This window comes from Lytechinus pictus, chromosome 14, assembly GCF_037042905.1.
Source record: "Lytechinus pictus isolate F3 Inbred chromosome 14, Lp3.0, whole genome shotgun sequence".
Classification (NCBI taxonomy): Eukaryota; Metazoa; Echinodermata; class Echinoidea; order Temnopleuroida; family Toxopneustidae; genus Lytechinus; species Lytechinus pictus.
The window spans coordinates 5,018,518-5,032,325 of NC_087258.1; the positions used below are offsets into that span (position 1 = coordinate 5,018,518).

Below are 13,808 nucleotides of genomic sequence, written 5' to 3' on the forward strand. Positions count from 1 at the left end.
GCTATAAAGCAAGTGCATGCATTGGAAGTTGCCAACACATGTTGGGTTGGAACCTATTTCATGAAAAATGTCCTGTTGTCATGATGCATGAATGCCAAGTTTATTTCACTAATTTCTCAGCAATTACAGGTTTTTACCAGAATATTTTGGCACATAATTTGTATTCACACTACGAACACTCCAATGGTAACTGGATCCTGTTTGGAGTTATTACCACCGCAGCTGGAACTTACATTTGAAATGATAACCTTGGTGCATATTTCCCCTTACCAAACTTTCATTCTTCTCTTTACCCCTCTTCCAGGCCACAGGGGTGCGTCTCAGCACTCTCTTCCAGACAGCGGTTACCTTGGCTGCAGCCATTGTTATAGGGTTTGTCTTTGGCTGGAAGTTGGCCTTGGTTGTCTTAGCTTGTGTCCCATTGCTTGTTGTTGCTGGTGGGTTGCAGCTGAAGCTCATGCAAGGAACTCAGAAAAGAGACTCTGAATTACTTGAAGAAGCTGGAAAGGTAAGAATTGTTTTGTTTATGATGATGATGAGAAGGGGTTGCTGATGGTGGAGATGGTTGATGATAGTGATGATGATGATGATGATGATGTTGACAGTGATGATGATGATGAAGATGATGATGTAGACAGTGATGATGATGATGTGGCTGATGAAAATGATTAATGGTGATGTTATTGATAATGACAGTGGTGATGATGAGGATGATAGTGTTTCTGATGGCAGTGATGGTAATGATGATGATTATGGTAAATATTAATGTTGGTGATGACGATTATGGTAGTTATGGTGACTATGATGATGATGATGATGATAATTATGGTGATACTGATAGTGATGATTAGGATACTGAGTAATGATATTTATAAAGCAATGAAAAGTATAGAAAATAAAATTTAAAATATCACATACTCTCTGAAGAGTGAAAAAGTTGCTTCATGGAATATACTACATCATTATCTATTGCTGACATTGATGAGTTGTAAACTTCTTACGTTCTGTATTCCTTTTTTTTTTAAACTATGTGTAGATTGCTGCTGAAGCAATAGAGAATGTCCGAACTGTTGCCTCACTCACCCTAGAAGATAAAATGTACCAGGGATATGCTGAAATGCTCCAGCTGCCATTTCGGTAAGAAACTTTTGTTAATATTCGAAAACTGGGAAAGTGCCAAGATTTGTTGGCTGACCTTTGACATTTCATAGTTCGAAAATGACACAATATTACCGTAGGGTTTACTGTTTGATGATGTAGCTTGTTTCTACACACCGTCAGGTCTTGTAAACCCTGGTTACTTGACTGCATCCCACTCTGGGCTAGGAATCCACACAGATTTGATACGACGTTAAGACTTTCCCAACATATCGTGTCTATTTGTCATATGTGTTCATGATTACTATTTATTTAGGGATCATTCCTTTAGTTTACATTATCAGGGATGCAACTGTTTTCAGAGAACTAGCTCCTTTCTACATGTACTTGTGTAGCTGAGCTACATGTGTATCAAATCTGTACTGTGACAAATCTTTGTATTTCCCCCCATTTTGCAACTTCTGTTACTGTTATGTAGGAAGTAAAATTCGCCAATGAATAGACAACATATTAATATCGGAATAAAATCATTAATCTCTTCTGTCATGCTTTGTTGTTGACTGTTATATTTCTTACCTTCAAGTCTTAACCATTGTATTTGTTTGCAGTCAGGGCCAGATCAACACGCAGTCTTATGCCATAGCCTTTGGTATCACCCAAGGAATGGTGTTCTTCCTGTATGCTGCAGCCTTCAGGTTTGGGGGTTACCTCGTTGCTCAGGGAGAGATGACCACAGATGAAGTATTCAAGTGAGTTCAAAGATTCTCCTTATCAACTTAACCTGTTTGAAACCGAATGGCCCGAATTCACAAAGGTGGTTTTTAAAACCATCGGTTGAACCCATGGTTTTATGCAGATTTCCTGTATAAATTACACTTATTTACCGCATATATTAAAAATTGTCCAATGTTGATGCGCGCTTATGTCACAGTGTGCCAAATTGATGCCTGTTGCCATGGTTATTTACGCTATTTTATTCATGAGTCCACTGTTTTGAATTAATGAGTCCACTCTTCAAACAGTGGACTCATAAATAAAATAGCGTATTTAACCATAGCAACAGGTGTCAATTTGGCGCACTGTGACAAAAGCGCGCATCAGCATTTGACATTATTTTTTAATATACGTGGTAAATAAGCGTAACTTATACAGAAATCTGCATAAACCATGGGTTCAACTTATGGTTTTTAAAGCCACCTTTGTGAATTCGGGTCTTTGAGACTTAAGATTTTGCTATAACACACATTTTCCATGGATTCCAGCCGGTGTGATCTGAGTCTCCAATGGATTGAAGGGGAAGTTCATCCACGTGTCAAATTGATTTTGATGAATACTGAAAAATGGAGCAAGTAACATTGAAATTTTTGCAATAATGCATCTCTCTCCATTCTTAGATTTTGATTAGATCTAGATTTTAATCATTTCTGTTTAACAGAATACAAACAAAATACAATAAAAATAACAGTACATATTCAAATTAACACAAACAGTTCAATGATATAAGAAAAAGTAAACACGAAATGAGGTGAGCTTCTATTGATATGGCTATTAAAAATTAAATGGAACAGAGCGGAGGGACATTTCCTACTGAACATTTAATTCACCAGAATTTTGTATTACTGTATATTTATCTTTAGTCGCTTATTTTCATTATGGATTTTGATACTTCTCTTTGTCAGAAAATATAAAAACTGAAAGGACACTGTCACACACGCTTGCACATGCACTCACATGTTTCAACAGTAAACAAAACATATTCTATACATCATGGTTTTGAAAGCTCCATTTAAATATATCTTCTTTATATTTATTGCAGAGTTGTCTTTGGTATTGCCTTTGCTGGTATTTCACTTGGTCAAGCCTCAGCATTCTTGCCAGACTACGCCAAAGCCAGGCACTCAGCCAACATCATCTTGAATTTATTTGCTACCAAACCTCTCATTGATAACTACTCCAAGAGTGGCCTAAAACCAGTAAGTCCATGTTATTTGTGACATGCTGCCCTAAAACTGAAAAAATGTCACCGTGGAAGGTTTTCTGTAATAAGTCAAAATAGCAATTTGGCCTTCAAAATATATAAATGAGAAAATTGGCTCGAGTGAAAGAAGAATGTGGATGTTCAGAAGGTTTTTTTTACGTGGAATTGCCCTCGACTACATGTAATTAAGAGAGATCTTGTTCCTTTTCAAATTAGTGAAAAGAGAAACTCACAATATTACCATATGACTCTTTGTCGTTTCAGATATGTATAATTTTAAACTTTGACATTATATTGGTTATTGTCTCACCTGCATAGCAGAGTGAGACTATAGGCGCCGCTTTTCCGACGGCGACGGCGGCGGCGGCGGCGGCGTCAACACCAAATCTTAACCTGAGGTTAAGTTTTTGAAATGACAGCATAACTTAGAAAGTATATGGACCTAGTTCATGAAACTTGGCCATAAGGTTAATCAAGTATTACTGAACATCCTGCCTGAGTTTCATGTCACATGACCAAGGTCAAAGGTCATTTAGGGTCAATGAACTTAGACCATGTTGGGGGAATCAACATCAAAATCTTAACCTAAGGTTAAGTTTTTGAAATGTCATCATAACTTAGAAAATATATGGACCTAGTTCATGAAACTTATACATAAGGTTAATCAAGTATCACTGAACATCCTGCATGAGTTTCACATCACATGACCAAGGTCAAAGGTCATTTAGGGTCAATGAACTTTGGCCGAATTGGGGGTATCTGTTGAATTACCATCATAACTTTAAAAGTTTATGGATCTGATTCATGAAACTTGGACATAATAGTAATCAAGTATTACTGAACATCCTGTGCAAGTTTCAGGTCACATGATCAAGGTCAAAGGTCATTTAGGGTCAATGAACTTTGGCCAAATTGGGGTATTTGTTGAATTACAGCCATAAATTTGAAAGTGTGTTGGTCTAGTTCATAAAACTTGGACATAATAGTAACCAAGTATCACTGAACATCTTGTGCGAGTTATAGTAGTTTTCAAAATCAGCACTGCTGCTATATTGAATCGCGTGATGCAGGTGAGACGGCCAGAGGCATTCCACTTGTTGTTGATTATGGTAGTCTTGTTTTTATTTTCATTTTTATTTTCAATATTCACTATTTTTTTGTGGTTATTACAAATTGACTTGCTTTCATCTGTGATCATGTTGTAATTATTGTAACATGTTCAGTTTCCATCCTTGTAGCTTAGAATCCTTTATTAGATTTTTGTCAAATAAAAGATAAATAAAATGATAAAATAGATTTAGAATTTTTCTTAAAGGACAAGTCCACCCCAACAAAAAGTTGATAAAAATAAAAAGAGAAAAATCCAACAAACATAACACTGAAAATTTCATCAAAATCGGATGTAAAATAAGAAAGTTATGACATTTTAAAGTTTCGCTTAATTTCGCAAAACAGTTATATGCACATCCTGGCTTGTATGCAAATGAGGAGACTATGACGTCATCCACTCACTATTTCTTTTGTATTTTATTGTATGAAATATGAAATATTCTAATTTTCTCATCATTGTCAAGTGATACAACGATTAATTCCTCCCTGAACATGTGGGATTAGCATTGTTTAATACTATATGGTTCAGTCAAGTTGGTCCTTATTGTCAAATCTATAAAAAATGAAATATTGTATAATTCAAACAATAAAAAACAAAATAAATAGTGAGTGATGGACATCATCGACTGAGTCACCTAGTTGTGCATATTACTGTTTTGCGAAAAATAAGCGAAACTTTAGAATGTCATAACTTTCTTATTTTACATCCGATTTTGATGAAATTTTCAGCACTATGCTAGTTTTATTTTTCTCTATTTATTCAAGTCATCATTTTCCTGGGGTGGACTTGACCTTTAAGTAAATGGCCAGGTTGGATGACACATTTTTTTTCCTTTATTTTACAGAGTAATTTGAATGGAGAGATTTCCTATGATACCATCAATTTCAAGTATCCTACAAGACCTGACATTGAGATTCTCAAAGGACTGAGTCTCACCATCAAACCAGGCCAGACTTTGGCTCTTGTAGGAGAGAGTGGATGTGGAAAGAGTACCTTGGTATCACTTCTAGAGAGATTCTACGATCCAGAACAAGGCTCTGTGGTAAGATATTATCTTGAATCAACATGATATAACATAGGATTAGATAAGATTAGATTAACAACAGTCTAGACCAGACTGAAGCCTTGGTAGGAGAGAGTGGATGTGGAAAGAGTACCTTGGTATCACTCCTTGAAAGATTCTACTATCCAGAACAAGGCTCTGTGGTAAGATATTATCTTGAATCAACATGATATGATATAGAAATAGATTAGATAAGATTAGATTAGATTGGATTAAAATCAAACTAGGTCAGAGGCCTTGGTAGGAGAGAGTGCATGTTGAAAGAGTACACTGGTATCACTCCTTGAAAGATTCTATGATCCAGAACAAGGCTCTGTGGTAAGATATTATTTTGAATCAACTTAATATATGTATAAAATAGGATTAGATTAGATTAACAACAGTTTAGGCCAGACTGAAGCGTTGATAGGAGAGAGTGGGTGTGGAAAGAGTACCTTGGTATCACTTCTAGAGAGATTCTACGTTCCAGAACAAGGCTCTGTGGTAAGATATTATCTTGAATCAACATGATATAACATAGGATTAGATAAGATTAGATTAACAACAGTCTAGACCAGACTGAAGCCTTGGTAGGAGAGAGTGGATGTGGAAAGAGTACCTTGGTATCACTTCTAGAGAGATTCTATGATCCAGAACAAGGCTCTGTGGTAAGATATTGTCTTAAATCAACATGATATGATATAGAAATAGATTAGATAAGATTAGATTAGATTGGATTAAAATCAAACTAGGTCAGAGGCCTTGGTAGGAGAGAGTGCATGTTGAAAGAGTACACTGTTATCACTCCTTGAAAGATTCTATGATCCAGAACAAGGCTCTGTGGTAAGATATTATTTTTGAATCAACTTTATATATGTATAAAATAGGATTAGATTAGATTAACAACAGTTTAGGCCAGACTGAAGCATTGGTAGGAGAGATTGGGTGTGGAAAGAGTACCTTGGTATCACTTCTAGAGAGATTATATTATCCAGAACAAAGCTCTATTGTAAGATATTATCTTGAATCAACATGATATAACATAGGATTAGATAAGATAAGATTAGATTAGATTAAAATCAAACTAGGCCAGAGTGAAGGCTTGGTAGGAGAGTGTGTGGAAAGAGTACATGGGTATCACTTAAAGAGAGATTCTATGATCCAGGACAAGGCTCAGTGGTAAGATATCAAAATCATTCAATGTCAGGTGAATTAGATTAGAATAGATTATAATCAAACTACTCCAGACTGTAGTCTTGGTAGGAGAGAGAGAGTGTGTGACGAAAGAGTACATTGGTATCACTTCTAGAGAGATTGTATAATCCAGAACAATGTTCATTGGTGAGGATTGGCATGATATAAGATTAGAACAAGGCTGGTGGTAGGATGTATAGCATATCATGATTCAACATGGAATTAGATTGGATGACATATGATAAGAGGAGATTGGATTTAATAATAATGTATTAGACAAGATTCAAATCAAACAGGCCAGGCCAGATTGTGCATGAAGAATTGAGACTTCACTGCATGAACAAAAACTGTGATCTCATTAACAAAATGCCAAGGCAAAATGGAAATATAAGTACTGTATAATACATGTATGTAATAGTTAAAGGGATGCTCCAGGCTGAAAATATTTATATCTCAATAAATAGAGTAAAATTCACAGAGGCGAATGCTGAAAATTTCATCAAAATCTGATGAGAAATAGTGAAGTTATGGCATTTTAAAGATTTGCATTATTCTGGTGAAACAGTTCTGGGCATGTCTTCATGAATATTCAATGAGCAAAGTGGTGATATCATATACCCACTTGTTTTTTGTATTGTATTATATTAAATTAGGTTTATTCAATTTTTTTCCTTGTAAGAACCAATAATATTGGAATAACAACTGATTAAGTGTATTAGATATTCATTGCTGCAACTTATTCATTACAAGGGAGAGATATCATTCACACATGTATGAAAAATGAAACAATTATGATTTCATGTAATAACATAAGAAAAATGAAAGTGGGGATGTGACATCATGAGCCCATCTATTCTAATGAATATTCATGACAATGTGCACATAACTGTTTTCACAATATATTGCTAAACTTTGAAATCCAATAGCTTCGCTATTTGTCATCAGATTTTGATGAAAATTTCAGCATTTTGCTCTGTGAATCTTACTCTATTTATTTAGATGTAAATGTTTTCACCCGGAGCATTCCTTGAATCAGCATTGAGAACTTCTTATTGTTTTATTATTTTCAGACTGTTGATGGCAATAGCATCAAAGATCTCAACGTCCAGTGGCTCAGAGCAAACATGTCAGTGGTTAGTCAGGAGCCTATTCTCTTTGCCTGTTCAATCAAAGAAAATATCCAGTACAGCGTGGATAAGGAGATGGACATGGCTGATATCGAGAGGGTCGCCAAGATGGCTAATATCCACTGTTTTATCTCAAGTTTGCCTATGGTAAGTGTGCACTAAATGGATTGCCATTTTTCAGGATGTAGAAAAATAGCCTTTTGTGAAAAAAAAATATGTGTGAGTGAATTTCAGGCCGTATGGTTGACTGTGCTGGTATGCATGCTTGGATTTCATCTTTATTTTCTTTTCAATCTCTTTTGTTGCTTTCATTGTTTCCTACATTATCTTTTTTCTTTATTTCTCTCTCTTTTTTTTTTCATCAGAGTTTCTCTTTCTCTCTATTTTTTCTTCCCCAATTATTTGCCTGCCTTTCTTATTGCCCCTTCTTTCTTGATACTCCTACATTTCCCGGGTTAGCTTTGAAGCTGCTGAAAGGGATTACTCTTCAAGGTTCTGCTTTTCACCTCTGTATTCTTTCTCTCCTTCCTTCTTCCTTCCTTGTTTCCTTCCTTCTTTCCTGCTTTCATTCCTCCCTCATTCTTCCTTCCTTCCATTTATCCCTCCCCACCGTCAATTTTTATGTCTCCTTTCACTCTTTATTCCTCTTCCAGTGCTAGAATTATAGAAGATGATGTTGCTATTGATAATCATATGACATTCGCGTGGCTATGTACACAAAATAGATTATGATATACTTCTCTTGTTTTTCCCATCAAGGGATATGATACCCTAGTGGGAGAGAAAGGAGCTCAGTTATCTGGAGGTCAGAAACAGAGAGTAGCCATCGCCAGAGCTCTGGCTAGGAATCCACGGATCCTACTCCTCGATGAAGCTACTTCAGCACTTGATACAGAAAGTGAAAAGGTAGGAAATTAACAATCAAACAATGATAATTATGTACCTACAAAATAAATTTCTCTGTTGGCAATCTTCAGGATGCTCCGCTTTCAGCCTTGATTTATTATTTAACATTAGAATAATCACATTGACAGAAACAGCGTGTAGCATAATGAAATAGAATACTTAGTTGGAAGAAAGCTCAATCCAAGAATATTCTAGTAGATGGTCATTTCAAAAAAAGTAAAACATGGTTTAAAATGAAGTTAAAAATAACTTTATTTTGAAAACAAAATCCAATTTAAAAAATGAAAATTAAAAATGTTGGAAACTGTCGTAATTCAATGTGTTAAGATGAAAAAATATACGTCCTTAGCTCATTAAAAAAAAAACACTTTCTAGTTCGTCAACAAAATTATTATGAAGAAAATTTGTAGAGGAGAGTAACATCAGTTTATGCATAAACTATTTTAGTGCTAACTAGATTAAAACTACAATAATATGGTAGAAATTAAAACTAGATTATAAAACATTCCGGCTACTCAAGTAAATATGCTTATTGAATATTTGTATTTCAAATAAGTGTTGTCTCATTTTAACTTCAGATTGTGCAAGAGGCTCTGGACGCTGCGGTAGAAGGCCGGACCTCGATCGTCATCGCTCATCGTCTCTCCACGGTTCAGAACGCTGACGTCATCGCTGTTATCAGAGATGGGGTCGTCGTGGAGAGCGGAAGTCACCAAGAACTTCTCAACAAGAAGGGTCATTATTACACCCTGACAGGAGGTCAAAGGTCATAATAACCATTGCCAGGATAGACTACTATCCAGCCTTTTATAAGAAAAAAATATATGATTGTTTTATCTCATTCATCTCAGAGATACCATAATATGCCATCGTGTGCCCTACAAAAAATACTTTCTTCCTGCTAAGATTTTGTTGTTGGTTTACATGAACTATTATAGTGCTTAGGTTTATATCTACCATGATATGGTAAGAATAAATGTACATTACAAAGACCTGTACCTGAAATCATTTCTTGCCTTGAAGTACAGGTGTAGAAACATGGAATCATGCTTCAGCTTCATGCGGGGGCATCGTGGTCTAGTGGTTACAATTCTTGTCTTTCAATCAGGACGTGGGTTCGAATCCCAGCCATGGCGGTTTTTTCCTTCAGCAAGAATTTTACCCATATTGTTCTGCACTCGACCCAGGTGAGGTGAATTGGCTAAAAAGCCGGGGTAATAATATGATACCAAGTATCAAGCGCAGTAGAGTATATACAATTATATCAGCTGTGCTGTAAAAATGGATCATATTATCATTATATAATGCTTCTCAGCGGGGGTAATAATATGACACCAAGTATCAAGCACATTAGAGTATATACAATTATAGTAGCTGTGTTGTAAAAATGGAACATATTATTATATGATGCTTCTCAACTGGGGGATGTGACTCTAAAGATCATCCTCTGAAATATTGTTATGTCCATTGATTAATTGGAGGCTCAGTGGCATCTCTGCTTAAAGCCACAGCTTTTTTTAGGCTACAAACAAGGTCACACTGTAAAAGGCAATTTAATAAATCACCTAGCTCGGGGAACTGTCTGGATTTTGACAGAGTAAATTATTATACGTGTACCAAAATGGCTCAATCTTATTAATTGGCATGTTGTACTTAATATGTAAAGTTGCACATATAGTCAATGTGGTGTTCAAATCTTGTGTCTCAAAACTTAAATTTTGAGGACAGGTTGGAAAATATTTAAATAAGTAGAGTTATGACTTAAGTAACCTGCCTTTGCCTACAAAATGTTCTGTGCAGGAATTAGGTGGCTCTTTTCAGACAAGTTGATGTTAACACCATTGCCATGTTTTTAAAAGTACGGCTATTTCTGAGCTGCCATCGAAATGTTTTGAATTTTGATATGCAAGGTTTCAACAACCTCATTGAACTACGTTTTTACACCTTTTACCTTGCTATTGATTCAACGCTTGGCTTTGCCTATGTACAGTGTTATACATGTATCGTATCTGACATTTCAGTATTTTAATATACATAGAACTTAGCCAAGCAAAAAGGTCTGCTGCTTCTTATGTCTTATGTTTTGTTTATTTGTTTGATCTTATTTTTTTACTTGATATGTATTGTGATGTGCAGTTAAGTATATCTGTATTAGTGCACAATATAACTTCACAGTTTTTATTATTATTGATATTATTATTATTATTTTCATCATGATCATCAACATCATCATCATCATCACCATCACCATAATCATCATTTCATTACCAATTACTTACAAATAAAAGAAATATGCAAAGACATGCTCCAGTGGTTATGCACTTTGAAGGATATTCTAGTATTAAGCGATTTATGCCATATTTTGAGCCAGTGAATCAATACGTGTGTGTAGTTTATGAAAAGATTTTTCTTTTACGTTTGGAAATGAAATAAAACTCTATTGTTATTTTCAAGATAAAGTCATCTTTTTGGGAAGTTTTATGTAAGATTTTGTGATGAGTATGATATATATGTCTGTTTTAACATCTCATTTTAAAGAAGTGAGATACAAATCTTTATCTTATTTTCACTTTCAATTTTTTCATTGTATCTCTGTCTATATACATTGTAGTTTTAAAAAAATATATGTATTATGTCAAATTCCATCATGCAAAGTTTGCAATAGAAATTGAGAGTATGACTATTATACAGGGAAAATCATACAGATTTTATATAAATGACATTCCTGATTTTAAAAAAAGTTGTGGCTAGTATTACACTCATTTACCCAGGTTTATACCTGTGACGAAGCTGGCACTGTATTCAGAACCAAAGTAGACTTGGTGGGTGTTTCATAAAGCCGTTTGTAAGTTACAAGTGACTTATAAACGATTAGCGATTCTTTCTTGTGTTAAATGATATCCACTCCATATTTTCATCGGTGCTGATTTTGATCCTGAGAAAGGATCACCAGTCTTTTGTAAAGTCGCTCCTAACTTAAACACAGCTTTATGAAACACCCACTGGGCTCAGATATAGTATGCAGGAGAAGTGCTAGGCTCCGGTTATGCAGTTATTTGTGATCATTTGCAAAATTCATTGTCACTTGCACATATTGCATCAAGGACTCTGACTGTATGATGGTATGTATATTTAGCAATATGTGCATTCAATTATGTACTGGATAAGCAATTGCAATTTTGCATTTAATCACTTTTCTAGGAACCTGATGTCTATAGTTTTTATTGATTTCATCTTTGCTTTTTTAAACATGTGACATAAAATTTTAGCTCTAAGGTGGGAGATATATTATATGTCAAGAATGTGAAGAAGTTATATTGAGTAAGGATTTAAAAAAGCAAATTATCATTGTATACTTTATGTAATGCAATATAAATTATTTGTATCATGTTGTGTAGGAAAAACAATGAGGGCTTTATACCTCAGTCATATTTGCTCTACGGCGGCCGTAAGGTGAGTCGAAAACGACAGTTTTATTCATTTTTATTCAAACCACGTATACGTAGCTATTACAAAAAATGTTAAAATGGCTGTTTTTTACTCGCTATGTGGCGGCCTTAGAGTAAATGTGACCGACTCGAGGTATGAGAAAGACTTTTTCAATGTTATTTTATCATGATAAATAATTTTTTTTTTTTCTCAGTTACAGTGTATCTAATAAATTACCAATGTTACATTGGATTTATATCAGAATACATAAATAAATATTTTAGGTAATTGTGTTTGATACAATTTCTTACTCATTTTGTTGTATTATTTTTATACTACATAGAAGGAGATTTTAATTTACCATTTTATATGTAGTATTATGCATCATGTTACCAATGTATGATATACATACAATGTATGAATAGAAGTACACTCTGTGGTTTATTGATGAAAGAAAGCATCATCTCAAATGTTTTACAGTGGCGTTAAATAATACAATAATAAAAATAAAAAAAATATTTAGTTTCCAAATGAAATTGCCCTTGTGTGTGAGCCGAATTTCAGGAATTTCAAAATGATGAAAAAAATATGATTTTGTTCATAATGTTTATTGTGATAATGTTGATGATAAATAATGCACCATATTGATGAATAAATGAATCATGATTCATTTGTAATTGAAGTAGATGTTGCATTTATTTAGGATTATTGCTTTAAAATGTCTGTGTGTTCTAATATGAGGAAGGCTTTTCTGTGTAGGTATATGTCTGTGTGTGTGACTGGGGTGGGGTGAGAGGCCCGGGCGGGGGGGGGGGGGTTACATCACATTGAATAGTACTCATCATCACTTAAAAGCCAAGTCAACCCGACAATAAGCTGACTTAAAAATAAGAGAAAATCAAACAAGCATCGGTCTAATGCAAAAAACGTGAAAATTGCCTGAAAAAATAGGAGAGTCAGGGCATTAATAGAATAGCAAGTTCTATGCACAACACACATGGTATACATATCAGAGTTAATGATGAGAGTTTAACATCTCAATACTTGCAGATTCAGGCGAGTATTCAGGGGGGGGGGGTGGGGTTGGTTTTGCTTGTCAAATTTTCATTCAACTCGAAAATATGGGCAAGCAAAAAATAGCTGCTGGCATATCTTTCCTTTAAGATATTCATTTGTCGATCACATATCAGGATAGATTGCGGTGAAATGTGTGGGGGTATTCTGCAGTTAAGCCCAGATGGATAAAATGTTAGATTTTTACATTTGGCACCAATAGTTTGATAGATTTGTCCTCACCATAATCTACTCCCCCATCCCCTTCACCTACTTCCCTTGAAGCAAAAAAAAATTGCGTTGGCCGGGAGTCGAACCCGGGTCAATTGCTTGGAAGGCAACTATGCTAACCGCTATACCACCAACGCTTCAAATGATAGACTAAATGTATCATAGGAATATATTTTATAGACATGAAAAGACTGAAGATATCAAAGGCGGATTTTGCTTCGTCAGTTCAAAGCTACTTATTTTGTAGATTGTTTGATAGAGAAAAGTATATTGAATTGGTTGACGAATAATAACTGAATATTTCCCTATTATACGATGGCTATTGACACGTAGATTCGTGCTCAGTCCCACACCTGAACTTTCATGTATCGCACCCGAGGCGAGCAGTAGACTTGCCGAGATATCCAGGCAAGCGGAGACTTCCCGCGCCGACCCCGGGCCTGGCGGGCGATCGGTGCAGCTACATGAAGAGACCCCTCGTCGCGCATGAGAGGCAGATCGACCAGCCTTGTGACATACGGTCACGGAAATCGTGCATACAGCATAAACCCCAGATAAGAAGACAAAGTAGTGTAAATTACTGAGACATTGTGTTGAATTGTCTGAAGAGAAATATATTGTGCCTTTCCCAGAATCGAA

General features: G+C 35.3%; 1 protein-coding gene and 1 non-coding gene across 3 annotated transcripts in view; one reads left to right on the forward strand and one right to left on the reverse strand.

Annotated features, from left to right (window-relative positions):
* Positions 1–12,562, forward strand: part of LOC129276742 (ATP-dependent translocase ABCB1-like) — a 52,987-nt gene extending 40,425 nt beyond the window's left edge. For both annotated transcript variants that reach the window (XM_064109113.1, XM_054913146.2), the window contains 8 exons: positions 305–508; positions 1,037–1,137; positions 1,707–1,847; positions 2,915–3,071; positions 5,032–5,229; positions 7,494–7,697; positions 8,310–8,456; positions 9,035–12,562. In XM_064109113.1, coding sequence (XP_063965183.1) covers positions 305–508; positions 1,037–1,137; positions 1,707–1,847; positions 2,915–3,071; positions 5,032–5,229; positions 7,494–7,697; positions 8,310–8,456; positions 9,035–9,229 — 1,347 coding nt within the window. In that variant the 3' untranslated portion in view covers positions 9,230–12,562. The remainder of the gene's footprint in view (positions 1–304; positions 509–1,036; positions 1,138–1,706; positions 1,848–2,914; positions 3,072–5,031; positions 5,230–7,493; positions 7,698–8,309; positions 8,457–9,034) is intronic.
* A 672-nt stretch (positions 12,563–13,234) lies between these two features.
* Positions 13,235–13,306, reverse strand: TRNAG-UCC (transfer RNA glycine (anticodon UCC)). Its single transcript has one exon. It is a non-coding gene; the product is annotated as a tRNA-Gly (tRNA).
* Positions 13,307–13,808: the final 502 nt, after the last annotated feature.